This window comes from Mchenga conophoros, linkage group LG8 (genome assembly GCF_057382185.1).
Source record: "Mchenga conophoros isolate Kocher_MC1m ecotype Shallow Benthic linkage group LG8, M_conophoros_male_GT1.1, whole genome shotgun sequence".
NCBI classification, from domain to species: domain Eukaryota; kingdom Metazoa; phylum Chordata; class Actinopteri; order Cichliformes; family Cichlidae; genus Mchenga; species Mchenga conophoros.
The window spans coordinates 27,158,996-27,184,944 of record NC_140533.1 but is presented as its reverse complement, the minus strand read 5'-3'; the positions used below and the strand labels follow the sequence as shown (position 1 = coordinate 27,184,944).

The window sequence follows — 25,949 nt, the reverse complement described above, 5'->3', positions numbered from 1 at the left end:
CAGCTCTGCTTTAGTCTATCCCTGAGAATGACTGAAATATTGAGCTTGTTTGTTTTCACACAGGTGGAAATGAAATGGTAAGTGTTCACGGGAAATTGTGTTCTTATCTGTTCCTCAGGTCTGACCGAATCAAAGCAGTTTAGAAAGGAAAAAAAGCTCCCTAACCCTCAGATCCAAATAATTTCTCTTGATGAGTCGGCCTGTCTGGGTGTTTAAATTGTTTATGTCTGTTCAGCTGCAGCTGTGCAGCCTCCCATTGCAGCGGTGTACATTTGCTCTACTGCATGTTGAACCTCATTAAATTAAATGTTTTTCTGTCTTTAAGGTAATCCGATTTGATAGCAAAGCTGCTATATAAATGGCAGTTGTTTATAGTAGCACGTTTCATTATACTTGACATATTTAACACAAGCTTTTAAAAAACTGTTTAAAATAAAAATATCAAAATGTTGCAAAGACGTAAAGTACAAATTAACACACGCTCAGCTATTGAGTTGAAATGATAGAGAAATGTGGAGCAGATGTTTGTGAAATGAGACAAGGTTGACTGGAATCATGAAACTGTTCACTTGTGTAAAAGCTTGCGGAAAAAGTGCTTCAGGTTTTTTATCTTGATGGTTTAAGCCTTGGGAGAGTGAAGGCCTTAGCCCAAATCTGGACTGAATAATTCAAGGCCACAGGACCAAGATGATTTAGTTTGTCTCTAATGCAGTTTCCTGAAATACCGCCGGCTGCCTGAGTGTTCAGCGTGGTCAGCCTGCCAGTTAACACGAGGTGTAGTCTAACTGGTTTTGGTCTTATCTGTCGATGCAGGACGCCGGTTCAGAACGTCTGGAGCACACGGGCACCGCCCATATCAGCAGCACAGAGCCGGGCCCTTGGAAAGGTCAAAACGGGCAGCCAGTCAACGGCGTCCTCAGCAGGTACAGCTGCTAATGATTACCTCATTTTGAGTTCTCGGAAAGGCTCGCTGCCTTTCCAGGAAACGCGAGAGGGGAGTCCTTCGTTTGGATTTGCAGTTAGAGAGATGCTGATTTTTAGCTGGAGTGATTAGTAGAAAAGTAATTAACCTTTTTCACAGCAGACATTTCAGCTGGAAAAACATCCACGTTAGTCATCTTTGCATAGTGGTGTTTTGCTGTGGTAATAAATGGACCCAACTATAATATTTGTCTCATGTGCTTTTCACGCAATCACAATATCCACTATGGACAAAGCTTTGTCTGTGACTTTTGTTTTATTGTAGTCTTAATACTGCATTTTTTAAAAAAAAAACTGGCACATCTTCTAAACATCAGCTTCCCTGAACTCATTTTTTTCTTAGCAAATGTGAAAGTGTAGCTGCTAGATGCCGCCTGATGAGACACGAAACAGTCTTTAACCTCCAGCTCAATAGTGCAAAGTTTGTTGAACTGCACCCGTGTTTGAATCAGGGATTTTTATTTAGTTTATTTTTGTTTCTGTTGTGTTTAGTTTTCAGGATGATTTTCTCCGTTTCGGTTTTGATTATTAGTTTCAGTTTTTTTTTTTTTCATTTCACGCAGTCAGTGGACACAGTCCTGTAGATATGTGTCAGTGAACTTCTGTACAAAAATCTACATAACATTTGTTTTTGTAAGTGTGCATAGGTTGTTTTTCACCTGGTTTTGGTTTTAGTTTCATTTTAATTAACTGTAATGACCTCTGTGAGAATGAAGTGAGTAATAATCGTGTGAGCTCAGCCTCCTACACGCTGTGCTCAGGCAGCTTCCTCATTGCTGATGAAGGTTTCTAAAGCAGGCCATCTCCTGTTGTTAGTGCCATATGAGAATAAGTCATTCTTTTTAAAATTACGGTAACCAAATAGGAAGCCACCTGACAGAATCGGCTTTACTTTCAGTAATGACTTCAGTGGATTTTAATGAAGCAGTACAGAATTTTACCTTCATGCTGTGAATAATTTGCTAAATACAGGCTCTTTAAACGTCGATGGGTGAATCGGAGTTTCCTCTTTTTCAAGTAAATGTGATATTTACAAGAAATTGTCAGCCCTGAAAATTACATTTAAGCTCTGTTAACACAAAAGAAATCTCCTATCACATACTGACCTGTGAAAAGTGTATTTTGGATAAAGTTTTCTGTAGCGAACGCTTGTTTATGTGCCTCTACATCATAGACATTAAAATTGGTGCAGTTTTGCTCCTGAACCTGTGGGTTAGAGTCACTTGGAGTGGGTGTAGAATTGATTTGCTCTGAAAATGCACCAAATTTCAACCCACTCGTATGGTGCTACAACCGCATCCCAAGGTAAATTTTTATTGTGTAGGTTCATGCTAAGGTTTCTGAAAGGGCACCAGTTGACTTTAATTAATTATAATAAAAAGGTGTCATAGGACAATGTATTGAATTGTGTGTCCAATGTTTGTGTGTGGAAACTGTTGAAGTTACATCCTGAAATATTCAGACTCTATAATACATTAGATTAAGTATTGTTCCAAACACAAGAAAGAGTGTGAAAATGTCCTCACAGATGGTTATTTGTAATCCTGTCACATAGGGTCAGCTCACATGTCTTGTTATTATCTTGAAGCCTGAATCCAGAGTTTAGGATGCTTGATGTGCTCAGTGATTTCGATTTTTTTAATTTTTTTTTTTTTAAATATTTGCAGTTTTTTGTTTTGCAAAGTTTATAATACTTTGGGCACTGTATCATACAGACTGTACAGCTGCTAGTACAGTCTGCTATCTCTGAGGTGTAGCACATCTGGCAGCTAAAGTCACATTGATGAGTTTTAAGCTAATGAGATGCACTCACAGCTACGAGCACGCCAGCTTTTAACAGGTGCTAAATCTTCTCTCCGTGTTGTAGGATGGCAGAGAGCACAGACGCCAAGCATCAGCAGCCGTCGGCCTACGACAGCACATGCGTGGCTGCACGTACGCGGCCGCTAATCAGCTGCCGCCGGCGGCGACTCATTCAGCCCAACACTGTGCCCAACCTTAACGGCAAGGTGAGTTTTCTGCTCTGTGTGATTATTCTTGAGTTTCACTTGAAAGAAGCTGCAAGGGCACACGCGTGTGAAGGAGTCTTTGTGGAAACGGCGCGAACATGCTGAATGTTCAGTTTCGCACATTTAAGAGCAGTGAAAGGGCTTTTTGTTAGACAGCGCCTAGTGTTTTAGGCTTCACTCTTCGGCTGGTGCGTGACCTAATAACTGAGTAAACGAGAGATGGGGAAAGTAGGGCATCTTTATTCAGAGTCGAACAACAAAGGGTAGTAATGGCCCCATGTGACGACTCACAAGTTTTAGTTGAGGGGGGAATAGAAACGTTTCTCTAATTGTTTACACCCCTTCCCACTCTCTGGGAGACTGAGTGTGACTTTAAGTCTCTAAATGTGTTGAGGCTTTTAAACTGAAAAATACTACTACTACTACAATTATGCAGTCATATTTCTCCTGCTTGTTTTTATAAACAATATTTTTAAAAAGGAAAAAAAACAGACTTTCAAAGAAACAACAAAAAGGTCCTTCAAATCAAAGCATGGTGAACCACATGATTCAGAAAGAGAGAAAATCCTATCAGTTCAGCAGGACATAAGAAGCTTAATGCATCTTTTACATTAAACAACTATTTACATTATAAAATCCAAATCGTTCACAGCTGTCGTTTTAAAATGCTGTGCCTCTAAAACAGCTTCTCTTTTTTAACATGTTTTTATGATGTAGTGAAAAATAATCTTAATCATTTCATGATTAGTTATAAATAACCCCACTTTTATGTTTACAGAGTGTCAGTATTTACAGTGTTGACCTGATTGGTTTATGTTCCCTCCTTATCGAAGCCCCAGGTTGATCACTTTGTGGACTCATCGTCTTCCACTGATTCAGGATAGTTTGGTGATGATCTGTTCATCATGGAGCACATCACAAGGCAAAAGTGAAACCAAGTGGCTCAGAGACCACCTGATTTTACACCAGGAAACTCCCTAAATCATAGCATAGAAACTTGAGGCACTACCACAGCTTCTTTAAAGAGTGTGCTGAAAGAGATTTAAATGTACTATATTAGTGTGTAATAATATGGTTGGTTTCAGTAGTGAGGAGGAAACACTGATTATTTCTGTGGGACGAAGTACAGCGAACTAAACCGGTGTCAGATACGTCCACGCGCGTTCATCTAGCAAAACATAATCAAAATAGGAGCTGATATCTCAGATGAGATGGAGGACATTTTCTGCAGAGGAACTTTTGAACACCAGTGATTTACAAATTCTAATAGGTATTGTCTGATTATATGGGGGGGGTTCTAGTAGGAGGACCAAACTCATTAAACACAACATGGCTTAAATAGAGTGGAACACAAACTGAAATGGCTCAGTATGAAAAAAAAATGGCACAGCTAAATAGGAAAAAAATAGAATAAAATACAAAAGGTCAATGGAAAAGAAGAAAATCTAGATAAAATTCAACAAGGAGCTTAAGGAGCGGGTGCAGTCTGTTCTGTTTTTGTATCTATTAAAAGAGAAAGTTTCAGTAAAGTACCAGCAGAACTAATAATAGAGTAATTTTAAAAATGGGGGGAATAGACATAAAGCAGGCACACGGAGCATGACGTCAGCGGCTCTAAAGAGCAGAACATTTTCTGGCATGACTCACTCAATAAGTGTTTAACGGCCGTGTCAGTGAAGCCGCTGAATTATTAATAATCACAGCTTGGCTGTGAATGATTTGCAACCGCTCTCGTTTGTCCTCCTGGCAGGCCCCGAGGAGCAGCTGCATCCAGTGTAACTGCAGGGTTAACCCCACCTGTGTGATGTGCGGTGGCTGGCCCACCCCCAGAGAGGACCCTCAGTACGAGCTGCCCACCCTGGAGCGCCTGTCAAGGCTGGATCTTGGCGTCCACCCCATCCTCTCCTTCCCCGACGGTCAGTGCTGGTCTCAGAGCGGAGCTTGAGTTTACGCAGCCATTTCCTCCTTTACATTCAGAGGGGAAGACAAACAAGGCGTGGCTGTGAGCTCAGCAGGAAGTTCTGCTGAACATATTTAGTCATTTAGAGTCTTCTCTCTCTCTGCGCAGCAAGGAACTCACATAAATGAAGACAGGAATTTCTGACTTTACTGCAAATCAAAACATGAACAGTTTTACACGACACGGACAAATGAAGCAGTAGGTTTGGCTGAAGCTCACAGAATAGATTATCTAAGGTTGCAGTGTAAAGCACACAGCCTGGTGCCAGATTCAGCCTATCAGGACGTCTGATTTGCTCCCAGAGGGAGGGCAAAACTTTTCAGGCAGTTTAGTGTTCTATTTTTGCTCTTAACGATAAATAAAATGTGTAACCAACAAACCAATAAATGACAGGAAATAAGTTTTATTTTTTAATTATACAGGGGGGAAAAGTGTAATTGTCTTAAGTCTGGGTTGTGGGCTGCTCGTCTGTTTTCCTGTAATTTAACTGGGTTATTTCTGAAACTCTGAGCCCAGAGGAGATGTGATGTCGTGTTTTCTTTTCACTGTTTAATCATTTTGTTTTTTCTTAAGCTATTTCAGGGTGTCTCATGGATGTAATTTTCACTGGGCACCTAAATTTGTTTACACTAAAACAAAGGGGGAACATTTTGGAGGTGACTTTAAAGGTTATTAGTGAACATTTGGACCGCTGCTCTGAGGCTTGTTTCATGTGAATCACTAAACTGCAGAAAACTCTTCAAGAGTTTATAGCACTAATTTTAGGAATATGTCTTTTGTATTCTTGGACTTGGCATGATTCATATTAAGGATGATAATTTCACCCACCCTCCACCCCAGACTACTTGAAATGCTATATTTGTGGCAGATATTTGTGTTTTTTCTCCTGTGAGTACAGCAGCATGCAATGTCACAGCTCCATACAGACCTTACCAGTCTGATCCCTGGTAGCTACAGCGCTTTCTTCTCCTGTTCTTGTTGCTTAATGGTGTCTGGCAGCCTGTATGTGCGTTACTGCTGCGTTCTTGTTCTAGTAGTAGTGCTTCAGTAGTGGATATTCCCTCTGGGGTTAAAAAAACAAACAAAAAAAACCCTGAGGGAATATATTTATTAGCTGAAGTTGGGCTGCACTGTGATGTAATATCAGTTTATGCTACTATGTGCTCATCTGAACCTCAATTTGCCTAAAAACGCTCAACACTTAACCCTCATTACATTTGAGTTTTAACACATCCACGGAAAACTTTGCCCCCTGGTGGGGGTAATGTGAGTGTAGTTACAGAAGTGCCCTCAGTTTGTCCTCCTGTGTGAAAAAAGTAAGCTCCTGATTGGCTGCCCCTTGGAAACATCTGGAAGGTCGAGATGTGTGCCTGAGAAGAGCCAAGTGTAGAAAAAAAACTGCCCGAGACTGAGTCAGCATTTATCTCGTATGCTGACCTCGTTAATTTGAAAGTTTCACCGTGTTTAACGTGAACCTCCGTCACCATAACAAGAACGTATTTGACAGAATATGAGGGAAAGCATAAAATTTTCTTCAGGAAGTTGATTTTTCTGAGTCTCGTTTCCTCTGCCGCTGTCTTCCTCAGACGTTTGTATAGGTCTGCGCCTGCAGCAGGTGATGAAGAGCCAGTGGCAGACCAAGTCACTGGAGAGGAGCAAACCACTGAAGAAGCTCTCCCTCAAACACAAGCTCTCCTCATCCAAAGAGAAGCACAAGTTCACCAACTCGCTCATGGCAGTCAGTAAGTATGGGAGCTGTCCGAGCGGCAGCTTTCTGCCATTTGACGGCAGCACACGAGCACAGCGACGCCTCTGAGATCACATCACCCAGACTTAAATACGACCTCTCACATTCAAAATAAATATAAGACGTGAAGAAACAGACAAATGTGTACAAATGTACGATGTTACGAAATGTCATTTTTAAAGTCAGCACATTATTGGGACACAGTGTGATTGTTGTTCAGGTCAGGTTTCTGCTTAATTCCAGCTGTGTAGGTTTCACAGTTCACTCTGTCCTGGTAGCTGCCGTATTTCCTAATTTCACGCATGAGACGCTTCTCAGAAAAGAATCTGCCTTCTGAGAAGGCCCGATCTCGATGTCATATCCACTCAGCTGAGAACAGAGCAGCTGTTGATTGGTTGTTATCCTAGAGGAGAAAATACGCATTTACTAATTCCACCATCTCACACGTGAAGATTTAATATCTGACATATGAACATAAGCCAACTAAAAACTTCAGGCAGTGGATTTTTAAACTCAACAAAAGTCTTGGAGTAAATTTTTATTATCTGAACATGTTTGTTTTAATGTGTAATGTAAACGTCCATGACTGTGGAAGCGCCGTCAGTTGTCCTAACCTGTGACATATATGACAGTAACCTGATGTACTCCTGGTGTTGCAGGATTGGGCCACAAGAGAAGCGCTGAGAAGTCGAGGACAGTTGACAGCAGCGTTGGCGGAGGCGGCGGCGGCAGCAGCGGCGTGATGAACGCGGCCAGGCTGGAGGGCCAGGCTGTGTGCAAGACAGAGCGGCTGCAGGCCATCTCGACCCCGTTAGGGCCGTACGACAAGAACTACAGCCGCAAGAGAATAAGGGAGCACTCGCTGGAGAGAGCGGACTGTGAGTTACACGTCTGCAGCAGGGACTGCTTTAATCTGAGGTCCCATCAGTGAACCCGCCTGACTTTTCCTTTCTTTCTTTCTTTCTTTCTTCCAGCCTCCCCCAAGCTCTTCATGGACTCGAGCACCCCCTGCACGACTCTAGCCAACATGCACTCGTCCCTGCACAGCCCCCTAACACGCCAGCTGTCCACATCTTCAGAGAACTCTGTGCCGCTGGGCCTGAGCAGCCAGAGTGTCCCGAGCACGCCTGTAAGGACGCCACCCCAGATCTCACACCTTATTTGGATGATTCAAATCATCAGTCCGGGGTTTTTAAAAATGCTTGCTGTGTTTTTTTTAAGCAGGCTTTACTGCAGTCATATATTTTATTAATGACATTCATTTATTTCAGTAGCTGCGTGGAAATCTGATGGTTTCACATGACACAAGATGACAAGCACAGCATTAAAAAAATGTGTTCCAGGGAAAGTCTTAGACGGGGTGTGTGTGGGAAAGCTGTGCTGTAGTGAGGAAGACGGGAAACAAACTGAGACTTCTGCGGCGGCAGCATGCAAACAAGCTGCGAGCGTCACTGTCTGATGCGTTTTTGGCGCCATTAATGCGAACAAAAGTAAAAGTTGAGGCTCGGTGTGAGAAGAACACTCCCTCGATAAACACTCATCACACAGTGTTTGTCGCTGGGTGGAGGTTCAGACGTTAAACTCGAGCTGAAACTTTTTTGTGGTTGCTGGAGCAGAAAAAGCAGCAGGAAACAAAAACACTCGGCAGACTCGTTGCGCCAGCTGCTGCCGTATCCGCTCTGTAACTCGTGATCTGTGACCCCGTTCGTGGTCGGAGCGCTTTAACGTGCTGCGCTGTCTGGGCTTGTTTTTGTTTTTGCTTTTTTCTCTCATTTTCATCATTATTATTTTAATAATTTTACTTTATTTTAATTCATTATTTTCACACTTCAGAATCAGGCTGTCTGTGTGGATGCTTAGCTTAGCTTCAGGACTTCTTAGCGAGTAATCTGAAACCATGAAGCAGCATTTTACTGATTAACCTGCTGCTGTGGATGGGCTCACTCCAGAGGTTCTCACGGCTGAAGTTCAGTCTGCTTTCAGCGTCTTCTTCCTGCCGTGTGAACTTTTGGAAGCAATTTAACTCGTCCTACGTCTTTTTTGTGCTTGTATTGAATTGCATGTACTCATCTTCACAAACTTGTTACAAGTCAATGATGTTTTGTCTTCATTTACATCCAAAGTTGAGTCTCTAAACCTCGTAAAGCCTCTTTTTCACGGATATTAAAGTTCATCTGGTGATTTTCTTGGAGCTGGATAAATCTGGAGCGCTCGGTTTTGCCTCGGTTTGTTTTTCGGGAGCTGAAGGAGTATTTGGACCTAGAAATGGTTAAATGCTGCAGACTCGACCAACTGATTGTGACCTGCAGGGCATCTTCAGCTCATTTGCACACTCACCCTAAAACATGAGCGTGTAATTGTTGCCTGCTGGTCTTTTACACCAACATGGACGGACAACATTTATTAAACAAAGTCTCCTTGGATTAAGGAGGAAACCTGTAAATTGTAAATATCCAAATGTGTTTGTGAAGTGAGCTCATGATGACCTCAGTTTCTATTAACCTTCATCTTTTGGATTAACATGATGACACGTGTCATCCTCCCTGCAGGCTGTGAGAGCGTTTGAGCTGAAAGTGTGTCGGAGCCGGTCGAGTCGTTATTGTTTGCAGACTTCTGTGTAAAGTCTCGCTTGTTTACACTCCTCCTTTGTTCTCCAGCAGCAGCCAATCAAGAGGAGGCGAGGTGAAAGCTCCTTCGACATCAACAACATAGTAATCCCCATGTCTGTGGCTGCCACCACCCGCGTGGAGAAGCTTCAGTACAAAGAGATTCTCACGCCCAGGTAAACCGATACCTGCATGGAAAAATACCACTCTGCTGTGGCTGCTGGTTCCCTGCACTCACACGTTTTTGTCTTGTTTTCTAAAGCTGGCGGTGTGTGGACGCCTTCTCGCAGCCCATAACCGAGGAGGAGAACGAACGCGAGGTGAGAGAACCACCTCATCTGTGGTATTTATCAGATTTCACGTGTTAAGCTGGGATGTTAGGATCCGTTCAGGAGATCCTGAGCTGCTGAGCGAACAGTGACACCTGGTGGTCGGATCTGACTCGTACATTTTAACCTGTGAAGCAATCATGAAGGCTTTGAAAACCTAAAAACTCTTCTTTCAAATTCTTAGCGTGACATTAAAAGTTATAAAAACATCTCAGCGTCGTTGTTCGAGCTCAGATGGTCAAACTGCTTTCTCTCAGAGTGTTTGATGATTAAACTGAAGCAAACGAGTTTTGGGGGTCCTGATGACATGCGATGTTTCTGCAGGTGGAGGACCTGTCAGACGCAGCTTTCATTCAGCTCCATCAGGCCTATGAGGACCAGGAGCGCACTCGCTGGACTTGGAGGGCCCTGGCTCCTGCTAAGAGGCGGGGCAGCAGGTAAGAGCAGCATCATACGCCTCAGTAAGCGCCTCGCGTTTGTTGTCACGCGGCAGCCGTGACATTGACAACTCCTCCGTTTCTTCCTCAGGTCGTACAAGTCCGTGGACGGGCGCACCACACCTCTGCTGTGCGGGACCAACCCGCCCACCCCTCAGCCCGCGTCCCCCGACCCGGGCCACTGCCCAATGCTGCATGACTACAGCTACGTGCCGTCGCCCATGAGTCCCGCCAGCCCCGACACCGCCTCCAACCCCCACACGCCCTGCTCGAGGGACTCCCACCGGCTCCTGTCCAGTGAGGACACGCGGTGCTCCACGCCAGACTTCACCTTCGAAGAGCGGGTACGTAGCTCCACCCCTGAGGATCAGTCAGCCTGTGAAGCGTCTGAAACTTTCATTCGTTTTTAACACCCGCATTTCCCCCCCCCCCCCCCCCCCCCCCCCCCCAGACGGTGGCGCCGTGGGAACGCCGGTGCTTCCCCCTGCCCGAAGACCCGGCCCCAGAGCCCGAGTCTGAGAGCGACCACCAAGTCAGGCCCAGGATGCGCAGCATCTCAGGTTGCCGAGCGATGGCCTACGGACGCCTCGATTCGGATGACGCAGAGCCGCCCCTTGACGACGAGAACAGTGGCGGCGCCCTAAAACACAAGTCCTCCACCCACCGATGAATGAGGGCCCCCCCCCCACACACCCACACAGCTCCTCTCTGGCATTAACAAGCAGAACCTCAGCGCAGAATAACATTAAATGGGTTCCTGTTGTTTGATATTCAAACATCAGTCTAATACTTTCACAGTTTTTAGTGAACATTACGGAGATAGAAGCCTTTCCCGACACTTGTTTTTTGTCACACGAAAGAAAAAAAAAAAAAAAGATAAATGTTTAAAAAAAAAAAAGTATAAAAACAACACGTTACAAAAAAATTTCTGTAGTAGGCTAAACAATGTACATGGGGGCTTAGTGGTGTTTCATACGTCGCGTGTACACTCGTAGCGCACTATGTAGCGGACTCCTCAAAAATATGGCCAAAGGGTTTTTTTTGTTTTTGTTTTTATTGACTAGTTTGCTTGTAATTCCCATGTACATTTTTAGTGGAGTGACAAATAAAACAATAAAAAAAAGGAGAAAAAAAATCAGCCCTTCCTCTTCCTCCGCCCCCTCAGACCTTCCTCATCCAAATAAAACTGATACATTTGAGATGTGGTTCCCCCTCCTTCCACTAGAGGTCGCCTGAACTCACCAGAGCACTTCTTTAAACTGCCAAGTCTGGTTTGCTTCATTATGTTTGTTTTTTCATTCCTGACGTGTTTTTTGTTAGTTTTTCTCTCGTTCTGTTCTGACTCATCCTCTTCTTTTTTGTGCGTTCCTTTTAATAGTAAATCATTCCTTTTTTGATCTCCCGCCGCTGCCTCTGTTTTCAGTTCAGCTTCACAGGGCAGCACAAACAGACGCGGCGTTTTTAAGTTTGTTTTTTATTAGTGTTTTTTTTTCTTTTTCTTTTTAAAGCACTTACCCCTCAAAGCGCCGCCGCTGCATGTCAGCAAACACGCTTGCGTCCGATCCCGACGGCACAAAGGCGTCCACTTAATTTAAAAAAAGAAAAGAGGAAATGGAAACGTCAAATCGCAGCGCGGCAAACAAACCCCGCCCTCCCTCCTCTCACATTTCACATGTAGCAGCTCTCAGCTGAAGCCGCCCTGAGCTCAGGTTCTCCAAGGGAAAAAAATCTTCTGCTGCCCCCTCCGACCGACCGATCGATCGATCGAACGTCACACTCAGACCGGATTTTATTTTCACCACATCCTCCATATAACCTCACACACTCCTCCTCCCTCCACCTTAAAGTAACTAATTGCTATGCAAAAAAAATCTATGGTTTTTCATTTTACACCTTTTTATCCCGCAGCCATTCAGTCACTGTTTGTTTTTTTCTTTTTTTGTAGTTAAGCGAGATGTCGATGTACCTGTTTGATTGTTGCAGCAGTTATAACCTAATCAAAAAGCTGAATTGTTTTTTCTTTTTTTGTAAATAGTACCATTAAAACATTTATGTTTAACTTGGTGCCGTGGTCCTGCTCTCAGCTCATTTTAACCTGTGTGATGTCACCGCTCGCCTCTCGCAGGTGTAGCGCTGCGATTGTCCTCTGGCTCCGGGTGTTTGAATGCAGACTTTTCATAGGTGGTCCTGAACGAGCCAGAAATCTACATTTTTACTGTCAGATTTGATGAAGTGAAACAACTGTGATCAGCGTCCTGATTACACCACCACCTCCACCTGCTGCGTCTGGAAGTGTCATCCTCACTGAAGTGTCCTGTTTTAAATCCATAACCGACCAATCAGAACGCAGTAACATGAATGGTTTATGTAGAAAGTAAGATTTTCTTACTATGAAGCGAGGAGTTTTAATTCTGACTTACTTTGTCAGAGGTGTGAAAGGTTCACAGCTGGGGTTGAACGTACGCCCGGGCTCACGGGCACCCAGGCAGTGATTAAATGGGGAGTTGAGGCATCTGCTGGAAAAATCAGCAGCGCTTTGAGCAGGTTAACAGGAAATGGAGCGACTCTTCTTTCAGGGTGTGAAACTCTAGATTAAACAGCTGAAAGGAGTTTCAATGCCACAACTTCTTTCAGTGGAGAGGTGACTGGTTTAAACAGTTTACTGGTTAATGTGTCTGCCTCACCAGAGAAAGCTCCAGAAGAAGACCCAGTTATCCTCAGGGATTATGTCAGGAAGAGAATAAAACATGAGGACTGACCTGCTGTCAGCAGCCTGAGGAGAAAGCTGCTGCTTTAAAAGTACAACTAGAAGTCTTGTTTGTACACACACCTACAATCTGCAGTTAGACCTGGATTGTGGGACGAAACTGAAACGCCACCTGGCGGCTCTGAGACGAGAGCGACCTTCCTGTTGTGACCGCTGCACCAATCCTCAGACTGCCGGCTCAGAAAGCTTCATTTCAGCTGAATGATGTCCATAAGTGTGCTAACCTGGCACTAAGTAACATTGTTTTGACATGGGTGACCTTTGACCTGTTACTACAGTTTAAAACTGAGTGTGAAAACTTTTTGGTTGGCTAAAACATTTATAAAAGTATTTTGGGCTTTAAAAACAAAACCTTACTTGATGAAATTGTTAACAGAACTTGTGGCTGTTTATTCAAACTTGGCTGTTTTTATGATGCCTGCTGTGAACTTTGAACTGAAAGAAATTAAAAATAAAGCGAACACTAAAGAAAAAAGCATAAACCTATAGCTATAGCACTGCTATTTTCTTATCGCTGACAACTTAAAGGTGCTTTTTGTTTCAACGTGTGAATGAAAACATTCACCACCAGAGGGCAGCATTTCACCAGTAGGTGCATTTTAATGTTTCCAGATGTTTGCTGCTGCTCGCGTCCTCTAAAGTCTAATCGTTCACCAGGCTGACATTTTAAAGTAGATCACTTACCTTATTTAAAAAACGTAAGCCTGCAATTTTAAAAACAATTAATCATAATTTTAAAAAAAACCTCCACCTTCTAGAGCCTGAGAAAGTTCACACACAGTGCTCCATCTTGTGGTGCAAAGTGGTATTACATCAAAGTATACAGCTGCTTCAGAAATAAAATCAAAGCAGGTTTTACCTTTATTCACTGCTTAAGTGCCAGTGTTGGCCTCCAGTGACTGCTGAGGGCTCCCTGCTGCTTTGCTGATAATATTAAAGAACAGAATAATTTGGACAGATTGTGACTTTTACGTTTATTAGTGAATATCGATATAATTGTTGTCTGCAGTTTCCCAGGGTTGATTGTTGTGCAGCTGCACTAAGAGGACGACCTCATACTGAACTCTGGATAAAATAAGACTGAAACAGGCCTTTTAAAAGTAATTTCTAAATTATTAGCTTAATCATTTTTATTCTTTAAATTAAAAGTGATTTTTTTTTTTATTACAGTGACCGTTTCAGCTTTTACACACTAATAAATTTTCCCCCTCTTTTTCACAGCTGTTGCATTTTGCTCGTATAAATAAAAAGGAAAAAGTTTCTCTTATGTTTTATATTTCATAAATGCAGTAAAACACATCGTTACTGTAAAGAAAATGTAAAGCACCAAATAACATAAATATTTGAATTCCGCTGGAAACAGATGAATGAGTCCCGTCTGATCTGGGAGTGATTTTTTTGCACTCCTTCACCACCACGGTGACTTCATAGCATTTATTTTCAAATACACATATACAGCAACAAGAATCATCATAAACCAGTTATTGAGAAAATGCACAATAACGAGAACAATCACATTTCCACAACTGTACAGCGTCAGAAGTAACCCCGAAGAGAGGAAAACAAAAACGAAAGAAGGTGACGAGTTTTGTTACTGTGGAAACCTCTCGGAGATCGGCTCCCGTCCCTGGGTGCTCGCGTCCGTCCTGCACGCAGAGACGAGCGTGGAACTGGAACTAAAGAGGGTTTAGCATGCAGATAATGTTGCAAGCTTTTCGTGTGCTTGCTCGTTTAGGAAACCTTACAGCAAAGTCGGTGACCTTTTGACCCTTAATTGCACATTTTTTTATACAAAAAAAAAAAAGAATTGGTACATCCGTCCAGTTCCAGAGCAAATATAAACAGGATATACAGAGAGATCGCTTTGTGAAAGGGGGGCAACAAGCAGACGGCTGTCTCTTACATGAGCTGCATGCAAGAAGCTGTTTCACTCATTTTAATGCGAGTAATGAATCAGCGGGGGGGCCACATCGGGACGTCTCTGAGCACATGAACTGGGTTTGTTTGCAGGGGAACGTCTTAACCTGGCTCCAGCTGGAGAACACAACAAAAACGTGACCACATATGCACCGCGTGGACAAAAGTAAGTGGACGCACCTGTCTGGCTCAACCATTTAAAAGGGATCATATTTTAATCTGATACTCGGGCACTTTTGCTGCTTAAAGGAAGGTCTATCTATCCTTTAACTTTGACGGGTTTTTTCCCAGTGCCAAAAACTGCAGTTCCTCTGATGGCCACTTGAGGCTGCCTCCATGTTCAAACAACAACCTCACAGTGGAAATAAGTGTTGGTTGTTAGGGCCAAATGATGCACCTGTGGCTAAAGCACCATGAAGGCAGTGAAATAATCACCTCCTCTAAATATTCCTGTTCTGGCCTTTGGTCAGAATTTACTGAGAATTTAGACACATTTTCTAAAAGTTAATTAAACACTGAGTCATAGTTAAATGTAACGACTCATCAAATGAATCCGAGAAAGTACCAAAACCCAAATGGCAAGTAATATCCGGCCCAAGTGTGAGGTTTCTTTTTGTTATCTGGGACCACTGTGTGCTGTGGCGTTCAGGTCTCCTCTGGCCCACCAAACACTTCCTGTGACGCTCATCAAGCCTCACTCGTGACTTTTGGACTACTGCTAAAAATCTGCAGCAGATAAGCTCTCATGCGTCCACAAACTTTTGCCACGAAGTGCACTTTTACTACTTTGCAGGGAGCGAGAAACACGGCCATCTGATCAGTCCTGTGTTTCAGGTGCATGTGTGTTGGATACAGACTGCCTAAGGAGGTCTTCACCGTCCGCCTGCCGTGCAACACTCACAATCTTCTCCGTACAAACGATCCATTAACAGTAAAACAGCCGTTTTCAGTGTTTGTGTCACCGCTGTGAAAACTTTAGTCTACCTACCTGTAAGTGCATAAATACTGTTCTCAGCCTCCTCCTCGCAGTTTAGCTATGAAAATGTCACTTTAAGGTTAATTTTCCCTCCTCAAGCTGTAGCGCATTTACACAAAGCAGTAAAAAAAAAGAACACTGACAGTAGCAGGCACGATACAAATGTTTCTTCATATCAAATACATGTCATATATCCACAGAGTACGATTATAAAACTGTGCCCAACACAAAGTCTCTACTCTAGCTCTTCACTTCGTCTTTTTTCTGTATTTTTTAAATCCAGGTAACGCTCCCCTGCCCCTCCCTCACCTACGACGCAGGGAGAGCGTCAGAAATGAGACCGCGGAGAGGCAGCAGCCCCTCGCTTCGTCACCGAGCTCAGATAATTGATCATTCTGAGCCGAACGACTCACACAGAGAACAGGAAACAGCGGGGAACAAAAACCAGCTTAAATAAGTCAAATAAAAACCGAAGAAGAAATGTTGACATTTTGTTTTTTAAATTTTTCCTTATTTAGCTTTAGTGTTCTTACAACACGTGACCGGGCCCTTTAACTTCCATATTTAAGGTGAAATATTCCCCAGCGTGCTGCTCACGTCTGCAGTGGAAGTTTGAACCCGTGAAAGTGCCACCAGGCTGTAACGAGGTCTCAGCAGCTGCGGGTCGCAGCAGACAGCACAGCTTTACCGTATCGTCGCCACAACAACGAGCCAGCTACTTTATAAGAAACTACAAAATCCTGATGCTTCAGTGTATTTATCGGTTAACAAATGTTTCAATGGCCGTTAGAACAAGATCACCCTCACTCGGCCATGTTTCTCCTATTAAGCAGGGAAGAGTTAAACAGCACAGCTGCCGTTGGTAAAGGCCTCTCTCAACCCTCCGTTAAGTGTAATTTCTCTCTTTCTTCTCGATCTCGCGGCTCTGAACGAACATCTGAGCTCGGCGCGTCCCGTAAAAAGTCGCGTGAAGGCGACGCGATCAGTCGCTGTTGTCTCTGCGGTCTCACTTCTGCCCCCTCCCACCCCGCAGTCTCCTGCAGTAGCTCGAGGTGCAGCACATGTCAGGACTACACAAAGCAAAGACAGCAGTGAGGTCTGAAAGCTTTTTCTTTTCTGCCTTGACGAGAAATATTTGCTACTTTTTCCTTCTAACTGTTCCTCCGCCCACTTCACCGGACCCTGTATCTGATCCCTCTGCTTTAGCGCAAACGGACCCCCACCCCCGTCCCACAAACAGTCTGCATTAACCTCCATCTTCAAGGTTCTGTTTTTTTTATCAAAAAATAAATAAATAAAAAAAAGAATCAGGGGACACCCGTCAAAGGTGACGCTGATAAGATACACTTCTAAAAGGGTTCACAGTCAATGTGACGGGAAACCGAGTCTTAGACGATTTAGCGGGATATGTACGGAGATCCTCAGAGGGAGGATTTCGCTCTGCTGGGGTGCTTTAACTCTTAAAGGGACACTTACAAAAGGTTCAAATTAAGTGTAGAGATCAAAGACCACAGAGAGATATTCAATACATGTTGGCCTACTGGTTAATCTGTTTTCTTTTTTAAGACCTCTAATAGCAACGCCTCGACGAGATTCAAAGGTTAGTGGAGGATAAACAGTGACGGGCAGCTAAAAAAATCAAATAAAAGTCCTGTGAAAGTAACGAGGAAGGCATCACAACTCCTCTACGTGGTCGTGCGGTCGAGGCGGGGAGTGCGGCGAGCGCGTTCACAAGCCTTGTTTGGCCAGGGAGGCGGACACCTGGTCAGCCAGCGTGGAGAGCTGTGGAGAGTCGGTCATGTTGATGCTGCCAGAGGAGGACACGGTGCTGAGCTGGTGAGGGGAGTCTTCCAAGGAGACGATCTCGGCGCCGTGGTCAGTGCGGGCCTTGGCTGTCTCGCGGAAGTTCAGTTTGTGGCTCTCAATCTGTGGCGAGATCGGAGGTGAAGGTCAGACATCAGATCAGCCATGGCCTGGATTTTTCTGATTTTTAAGGACTAATGATAGTCCTGCACTACGTAATCTTTTAATTTCCTGCGTTATGATTCGCCCTCAGCTGTTTACTCAAAAGTGTGTGCACATGAGGTACTGTTTGCATGCATGCAACAGAAATAAAGACGTTTACAGCTTCCATGTTCATAACATTTCTTTAAATGTTAAAGGAAACCGGTCAGCAACCAGCGAGCCACCTCCGGTTGATGGTTGCAGAGCGGTTGCAGGAGGTTTCTGGCTGTGTGAATGACCTCTTGGCCTGACTGATATGTTAGGTTAGCTTCACAGCACAGGCCTCAGATCCTGAAAACTCATAATCAGCACTATCCACGTCATGTCTCATGTCTGAGAGTCTGAGATGAAGCAGCTTGTAGGTACTTACAAGAGTCCTCAATCTTTATGAGAGGGTTCGTCAGGATGGGTGTGATGGGTGCTGAAGGGACAGTCGGAGGTGACTGAGGGGGGGTGACAGCGGGGGAGAGGACCGAGGGGCTGTCTGAGGTGCTCCCCTCTCCGTCTTTCCCCTTCTCCCTCTACAGAGGAGCCCCAGCAAGGAAATAAAAAGGCATGCAACAAAAATACACGTGATGGTTTCAACAGAAATGAAAAATAAATAAAATAAAGCAAAACAATTGATGAGAAAATGCAGCACAGCGTCTCAGGGCCGCTGAAGGTAAAAAAAAAAATACAAATAAAAAAATGTGAGGAGCTTGGGGGAGGAGTCAAATTCAGAGAATATAATCAGAATTTTAAAGTTTGAAGAATTTAAAATTATTTTACAAGAAAAAGACAAAATTTCTGAGATTAAAAAAGACATTTTAAAGGAGAAAATTGGTAAAATTAGAAAAACTGAAATTTATTAGAAAAATCTGATGAATATATGAGAAAATTGTGATAAAATTACAAGAAAGAAACAAACCAATTTATTATTATTAAATTATTCACTGTTTTTCTCATACATTGCCAGTTTTTTCACATAAATTTTGCTAACTTTATCTCTTTAAATTGCCTTTTTTCCCCTGTAAACTTTTAGTTCCAGTGACCCCGAAACGCTGTCACAACAGTGAAATTTGACAAGAACGACAGTGAAAACTTTAAAATGAAGGGAAAATCAGCAGGATGAAGAAAATGGAAGCTTGAACAAAGGAGGGAAAAAGCAGAAAAACCAAGAAAAAAAAAGCTCTAAAAGCTGCTGTGTGTGTGACACCCTCACGAACGTCAGCGTGGCTGTTAGAGATCAGCTGAAATGTTCTCGCTGGTTTTAGTTTTGCTGTTTCTGTGTTGCTGAGTGTGTTTCACCCACAGAGACGCAGAAGAGCTGAAAGCTGGTTTTCCGAAGAAGAGAGCCGAGCACTGAAACATGCTTGAGGCCAAATGGTGCCAAACTTTAGTTAATTTAAATTGAATTTTAATTATATGTGTATATTGTCTATGTACTTTCAGTTCTAGAATTTTTATTTATTTATTTTTTCATTAGTAAATATGATGCTTTTGAAGTTTTTAGCTGCAAATTTTGTCTCGTTTTTTTTTTTATCTTACTCTTAAACTGCATTAGCAGTAAACAAATAAATACAAAAAATCTGATGTTTAACTTTTAAGAGGAATAAGAGGAAAAGCTTGTAGAAATTTGAATGTAGTGAAGATCAAAATGTTTGTTTTCCGATTTTTTTCTTGGCACGGATTGGTCTCCATACAGAACTGTGACGAAGCGCCACGGTGCCCTGAGCGTTTTGCTTTTAGCCTGCAGAGAGCGCGTCGGTGGATTTTTACTTCACCTTCTTCTGCCCGCCTCCAGGAATGTGGCTGATGTTGCCCAGAGAGCCCACTTTGGACTGAACTTTAAACTCCAGCTTCTCGTTTTTGATCTCAATGTTTCCACCACCTAAAAAAAAAATTATAATCTGAGTGCAGCACCATTATTACAGAAGTGGAAGAACTTGTACTGGTACTTAGTGTAAGAACCAGCATCAGTACATTTCCTGCTTTTAAAATCAAACAATCAGAGCTACACAAGTTTAACCAGTTTTTGTTAATATTAAGAAAACCATCATTAAAAAATGTTTTACTGAAATAATCACAGCTGCCTGAGACCTTCAAGCAGGGACCAGCTGACTGTTCCCACCCATCCGAAAATAAAAAAGGCAGACTGAGTGTTTGCCGTTCGGCTCTCCAAGCCGCTTTGCAACCCACCTCCACCCCAGCTTCTTAGGTTAATGCTTTTCATGGTATTCAGAGCAGAGGCATGGACATAAATTACTACGTGTGGTATTGCATTTACACTGAAGGTGGAGGAGACTTCTGCTACTAATTATATTGTCGTTATGTACTCTGTTCACAAAAGCTCGTCACCTAAAATTAAGCAGAAAGTTGGAATAATGTTTTACCCGGCTTGTGACGAATGTTGTCCTTCGAGCCACACTTAGATGTAACGTTGCTCAGATCGATCTTTTTGTGCACGATTTGAATCTGAGAGGAAAAAAACGGCACAAACAGAGTTTGAATGCAGACCAGCAGAGTCAGCAGCTCTGAAGTCGCCCTGCATGCAGCCACAGAGGAACTGATCCTATAAAACCGGCCTGTTAGTGAAACTGTTCCTGAAAGCAGGTTTAACGGTCTCTGAGTCGTACTTTAAAGTCGCGTTGGAGCTGTCTCTAAACGTGGGAGCTTTTAGTGAATCAACACCTTTGTTTTTAGATAAGAGCGACTCAGTCAGTCAATGAAATCAGATGATGATTTATGGGGGATTGTGTGGAGTCTTTAAATTTAAGGTTTCACTTGTTGCACGATGACCAATCATTTTTTAAATATGTATTAATAATAAATCTGTGATTTCCATCTTTCTCCTTACATTTACGACAGACTTGACTATAAAAACCTGCTTTCTGGAACCGGGTTATGGAAGGAAACACAGATTAACAGCACCGACTAACACACTGGATTAACACTTAAAGTTTTAATCTGAGCGGTGCGACCTTACCCCAGTGCAGAAAAACGAGTGACCATCTTCTGCACTAACTGATAAAAGCCAGATTTCAGCAGCCATGCATCACCATGCATGGATAGATGATGTCACTCTTGGCTGTTTGTCTGCAAACACAGAGCGCTCAGTCTCTCTGCGAGCTGAGGGCACCTCAGCGTGGATGACAACAGGCACTGTTTGGTGGAGAAGCTGAGGACAGCGGGGCTCTTTGTTACCCGATCGGGACACTTTGAGGGGACAATTAGTTCACTTCACATCAAGGTTTTAGGAAATAAAAATGTCCACAAACAGGATTCATGCGTGTGGCTTCAGGGACAGATTTGAGGGCAAAGACTCAGAGTTATCGGGCTTACGTGAGACGCAGAGCATTGCATAACACGGTAGATCCACTAAACTAAGAAGACTCTGATTTAGAAACTACAGAGCATCTAAACCAGTGAAAGAAAAGCACTGGGAGGGCGGTTTAGTGCTGTTCTAGTATGAAATGCTCAGATCTGTTCACGAGTTCAGTAAAACTGTTAATGGGAGAAGTTGACAGGTCAGCGTTTGGGAGGTCAGAAGGGCTGGACACAGACGGGAGGATCTGTGCTCCTTTCTGAGGATGCATTCAGTGGAAGCACACCTCTACTCACATTGCCACCACCAGGTACATGTTTTATATTATCTTTGGAGCCACACCGGGACTGCACACTGCTCAAGTCCAACTTCTTATCGAGAATTTGCACCTGGAAAGTTGATACATGGGGGTGAAAAAACACAGTTATGGCGGCGAAAGCAAAGAGCTGCGAATGAAGACGATTACTGGAGAGGAAGATTAGATGTTGGAGGGACGAGTTTGAGGCTCGGGGGAGTGAGAGCTGACCGAAACCCTCGTGAGGAGATGTCCCCACATCGCCGCACTGGTGCTTTGAAGCCATTACAATCAGGTGAAGCATTTCAGAGGTTTTCAAACTGTACAGGGGCAACCATCAAGTTAGACCTCTGAGGGCCAAGTCATCATCGGAGATGACTCCAACTCTAACCTGCAGTAAAACTGGTTTTAATTTTATTTTCACTTAACTGTTTTCCACATTTTTGACAATCGGGGAAAAAATGAAACAATCAGAAAAAAGCTGAAGGTAATCCTGTGATGACTTTGACCGTACAGGGTTGAGACTTTTCATTAGAGATCGATAAATACACAGAGAGATGACAGCACCAGTTATAAATGCAAGAATATGACATTAAACACTCATCAGATACTTTTTTAGATAAATCTTCTTCAACTGCTCCTCACTGCAGGTATCCGTCATGGTTTGATGCTGAGTGGCAGGCTCGGTTAGAACCAAACGACTCTCAGACGGAAAACCGGACTCAAAGCAGCAGCTTTATTTTCTGGGAAAAATAATCCATAAAATAAATGGAAAACAAACCCAAACTTGAAGATAGAAACTGGAAACTAAGACGTCAACATTGGGAGGCTAGAAAACCAGGAGCACGGAGGAAACACACAGCAAAGAGAGGACAACACAGGGCTTAAATACACAAGGGAGTAACAAGGGAATGGGAAACAGGAGGGAAACACAGCTGGGACTAATCCGACATAACGAGACAGGGAGGAAGTAAAACCAATCACATGACAGCAACCTGATGCATTGAGGCATGTAGACATGGTGAAAGACCCGCTAAAGGCCATCAGACTGGGGGGAATAAAGGTGATTTAAGGGACTTTGAACATGGTGTGGTTGTTGGTGCTAGCGGAGTATTTGAGAATCTGTTCATCTTTTCCCCACACATCCATCTGTGGGTTCACAGAGAACTCTAAATGCACAACACGTCGAACCTTGAGGCAGATGCACAGTAATTAGACAAGAGAAGACCGAAGTCTCTGCTGCGACATTCAGATGGTGGGGTCAGAATGTGGCATAAACCCCACGAAAGCACGGATCCATCCTGCCTCTCATGAACGGTTGAGGATGGACGAGGTGGTGTAACGCTGTGGAGGATGTTGCTCACCATCTCTGGCATCATAATCACAGGTACTTTGGAAAAGATCGAGATTATTTACCACGACAGCTCTTTTTACAGAATTTGTAAAAATGGATTCAACATTTCCTCTTTTTATTGAGAGGATGTGCTTGAATTTGAACTTGAACTGATAAAGTTGTAGATTTAGTCACGTCAGACTCTGAAAACCTCTGAAATCCTTCAGTCTGGATGGAGAAGTGCACAGGTGAGGGGGAGACTGTTAACCCTTTGAGTCACAGAGCAGCGAGGCTGCAGGGGGAGCCTGGCGTATTTGGGTCCATGTGACATTTTCAGTGCATAATCAGTTGATTCTGATGAGGTCAGGTGTGAGGTACCTGCTGATTTTCATAGAATGGCGCTACTGTAATGACAGGAAGTTGCTTTTTTTTGTAAAACAAGCTGAACTGCACTTGTAAATGATGCAACAGGCTTTGTGAATAATCCCTTTGCTTGTGCCTTTGTGGAATTAGTGGGACTTCTTTTAAAGCTACAGTCTCTCTCACCTTGCCTCCACCAGGCGTGTGCTTTAGGTTGTCTTTAGAACCGCAGCGAGATTGGACGTTACTTAAGTCCAGCTTCTTCTCGAGGATTTTGACCTGCAACAAGACAGAAAACAAGTAAATTCTTCAGGAAATAAAAGGAGAACAGCTGGGGGGAGAGAATCAGCCCGAAAGGAGGAAGTGAGATGGTGAAAGAGATCTCGGCGTTAAAGCTGCCATCTGTAACTCTGCATAATTGTCACGTTTCGAGGAAGTCGTCAGTTTTCTGACGACTTTAGTGGAGCAGATTGCAAAAATAGCGATGTTTTAATGCAGCTGCAGAGTTTCAAACAGATGTTTTAGCAAGGATATTAAAGTTAATTAAAACTTAATTAAGTGTAAAAAAAAATCTCTTTAGAAACAGAAACATGAATAAAAAACAAAAAGCAACTAAGGAAATACGCTGCACTCACAAAATTACTTAAATGAAAAAGAAATACTAAAAATTGTATTAATTTTTTTTTAAAAATTGCTCAAATTTGTCAACATAACCAACTCGAGGAGGCTGTGTTAATGTTAACTGGGACAGACAGAGCTATTTGTTAAATATCAGAACTATATAACAGTGTTTTTTTTTCTGTGTTAAAAGCAAATCAATAATCAGTTTAATGTTAAAGATGCCAGCTTTAGCTCAGTACATCACCAGTTTTCAGTGAAAGAATTAAAATCATATAAAAACTTCAGTCTTATGTGCATAGACTGCATATAAATGATGGACGTAGCTTCTGGGTCTGAACAGTGAGCTGAATTAAACCTGCATTCTTTCTGTGTCCAGCAGAGGGCGACTCCTGTAGTAGCCAAAAGCAGTTTTTGTTAGGTACACCTGTCCTTCTGCTCATAATGCAATAACTAATTAGCCAATCACGTGGTAGCAACTCAATTCTTACGACTGAATGGACTCAACAGCTATTTTTCGTTTTGTTTTTTTTTATTTATTTGTTTTCTTAGATTTGAGCTTATTTTGCCATAAAGCATCGTCAGTCTGCTAATACAGTCTGATTGGTCTGTTAGGTCTGTCTTACAGGTGTAGAGACTAGTTGGCAACCACCCGGCAACCACCTGGTTGTTACAGAAAACTGTGTTTTCACCAACTGGTTCCTGGCTGATGCAAAAAAGGTTCTGCACCCACAACCTCCTTGTTATTGCTTTAGTTGCTAGCAGACCGCCGTAGTCACCCACAGTTTGCACAGTAGAAGCCGACTTGTCTGTTTGTGGAGCCGTCGCTAAACTTGAAAAATTGCATCACAAACCGTTTCAAAATAAAAGTTGTGCCTTTTGAAACACGCTGGTTGCAGCAGCAGGACAACTTTTACTCTGAAGGTAAAACATTTCTGGTTGGTGCAGACAAGTTGCCGTCTTTCGTGCTAACTATGGGTGACAATCTGTTAATGGCCAAAGCAATAAAAAGGTGGTTTCCAGTGCAGCACCATATACCTCTGGGACTGTCAACCAAGTCCAGTAGCGGTTACTGGAAGAGAAAGCTCGTGATTATACTGGTGGCTACGTCTAGGGCTGTCCTTCCCTGTGATCTGGAAGACGCTGCTGCGTTGCATACCTCAGTTTCTCAGCCAAAACTAAGGCGTCAAAGACCAAAACAAACAGCTGGAAGCTGTTAAACGGGACTCAGCCTACCAGGGTGAGTGATGCCACAGTGGCTACATCCATCTTTTATATGCAGTCCATGCCAATTACGGATTATTGAGCAGATTGTGTTTCCACATCCAGTCCACCTTCTGATCGGATCATTAGAGGAGAGCACTTTGCTTTTACCAGGAGTTAGTTTCTGATGGTCATAACTGCAGAGATACTCAAGAGTCTGGAGTTGAGTTCATCCCCCAGTTACTCACATTGCCGCCACCGGGTACATGTTTGATATTGTCTTTGGAGCCACACTTAGACAGCACATTACTAAAGTCCAACTTCTGATCAAGGATTTGTACCTGGAAAAGTGAAAATGTCAGCTTTTAGATTTAGAGTTTAGACGATGGCTTGATTTGATTAAAGAAGTGGGAAGAAACTCGTGCGGGAGTGTGACCGCATGCGGGGTTGGTGAGAGTCGATAATTCAAAGTGTGCATTGGTCTTCACTTCTTCTCATTTCTTTACTTGTCCAACACTGGCAGGAACCAAAGACTGATTTTTCAGCTCTTCTATCATCTACCAGAATAAAAACTTTCTAGTTTGAACTCTGAATGGAGCTGAATTATTTATTTTGGTCCATAAATATCACAACACGTGATACTTTTGAGTTTCATCAGTAAAACATCGGACACGTGACTGCACCCTGAATAAAATTAGACCAACGACCTGCATGGCTTTAGCTAAAATAAACCTCTAGCGTCTCACACACACACACACACACACACCGACATCACACTGCAGACTACACTCGACACACTGAGCTGCAGACTGGAGTTTTACTTCCACAAACATTTCTTAGAGACACGGCTGCCCCGGGAAGATTAAAGCTAAATAATATTGAAATAAAAAAATAACAATAATAATAAAATATCTTTTTTTTAAAAAGTTACATTGTGTCCTTATCAAAACTAACTTGATTAAAATAATCTTTAGTGTATTTGTCTGTTGAGACCTGAGGTGTGCAGATTATTGTGAGTCAGCTGCCTGACTTGTGTTTGTATAGTAACACCTGAACTTCTGAAATCTCACCCTGACAAATCGTCATCATCTAGTCTTCTTCTT

The 25,949-nt window shown here is 43.0% G+C and overlaps 2 protein-coding genes across 36 annotated transcripts in view; one reads left to right on the top strand and one right to left on the bottom strand.

The window, feature by feature from the left end:
* LOC146568942 (KAT8 regulatory NSL complex subunit 1-like) overlaps positions 1-12,133 on the top strand; it is a 44,377-nt gene extending 32,244 nt beyond the window's left edge. For 3 of the 4 annotated variants that reach the window (XM_085285339.1, XM_085285340.1, XM_085285338.1), the window contains 11 exons: positions 814-923; positions 2,849-2,990; positions 4,741-4,906; positions 6,537-6,692; positions 7,357-7,575; positions 7,672-7,826; positions 9,355-9,479; positions 9,566-9,623; positions 9,957-10,069; positions 10,161-10,413; positions 10,521-12,133. In XM_085285339.1, the coding sequence (XP_085141465.1) occupies positions 814-923; positions 2,849-2,990; positions 4,741-4,906; positions 6,537-6,692; positions 7,357-7,575; positions 7,672-7,826; positions 9,355-9,479; positions 9,566-9,623; positions 9,957-10,069; positions 10,161-10,413; positions 10,521-10,739 (1,716 nt within the window). In that variant the 3' untranslated portion in view covers positions 10,740-12,133. The remainder of the gene's footprint in view (positions 1-813; positions 924-2,848; positions 2,991-4,740; positions 4,907-6,536; positions 6,693-7,356; positions 7,576-7,671; positions 7,827-9,354; positions 9,480-9,565; positions 9,624-9,956; positions 10,070-10,160; positions 10,414-10,520) is intronic. The other variant, XM_085285341.1, reaches the window with a different exon arrangement.
* Positions 12,134-14,215: 2,082 nt separating this feature from the next.
* Positions 14,216-25,949, bottom strand: part of LOC146568941 (microtubule-associated protein tau-like) — a 37,098-nt gene continuing 25,364 nt past the window's right edge. For 27 of the 32 annotated variants that reach the window (XM_085285350.1, XM_085285360.1, XM_085285351.1 and 24 more), the window contains 6 exons: positions 25,095-25,187; positions 23,212-23,304; positions 21,334-21,426; positions 20,106-20,187; positions 19,497-19,603; positions 14,216-17,655 (listed from right to left, as the gene is read on the bottom strand). In XM_085285350.1, coding sequence (XP_085141476.1) covers positions 17,458-17,655; positions 19,497-19,603; positions 20,106-20,187; positions 21,334-21,426; positions 23,212-23,304; positions 25,095-25,187 — 666 coding nt within the window. In that variant the 3' untranslated portion in view covers positions 14,216-17,457. Of the gene's footprint in view, positions 17,656-18,103; positions 18,255-19,496; positions 19,604-20,105; positions 20,188-21,333; positions 21,427-23,211; positions 23,305-25,094; positions 25,188-25,949 lie in introns of all 32 variants that reach the window. The other 5 variants (XM_085285343.1, XM_085285345.1, XM_085285344.1 and 2 more) reach the window with 5 other exon arrangements.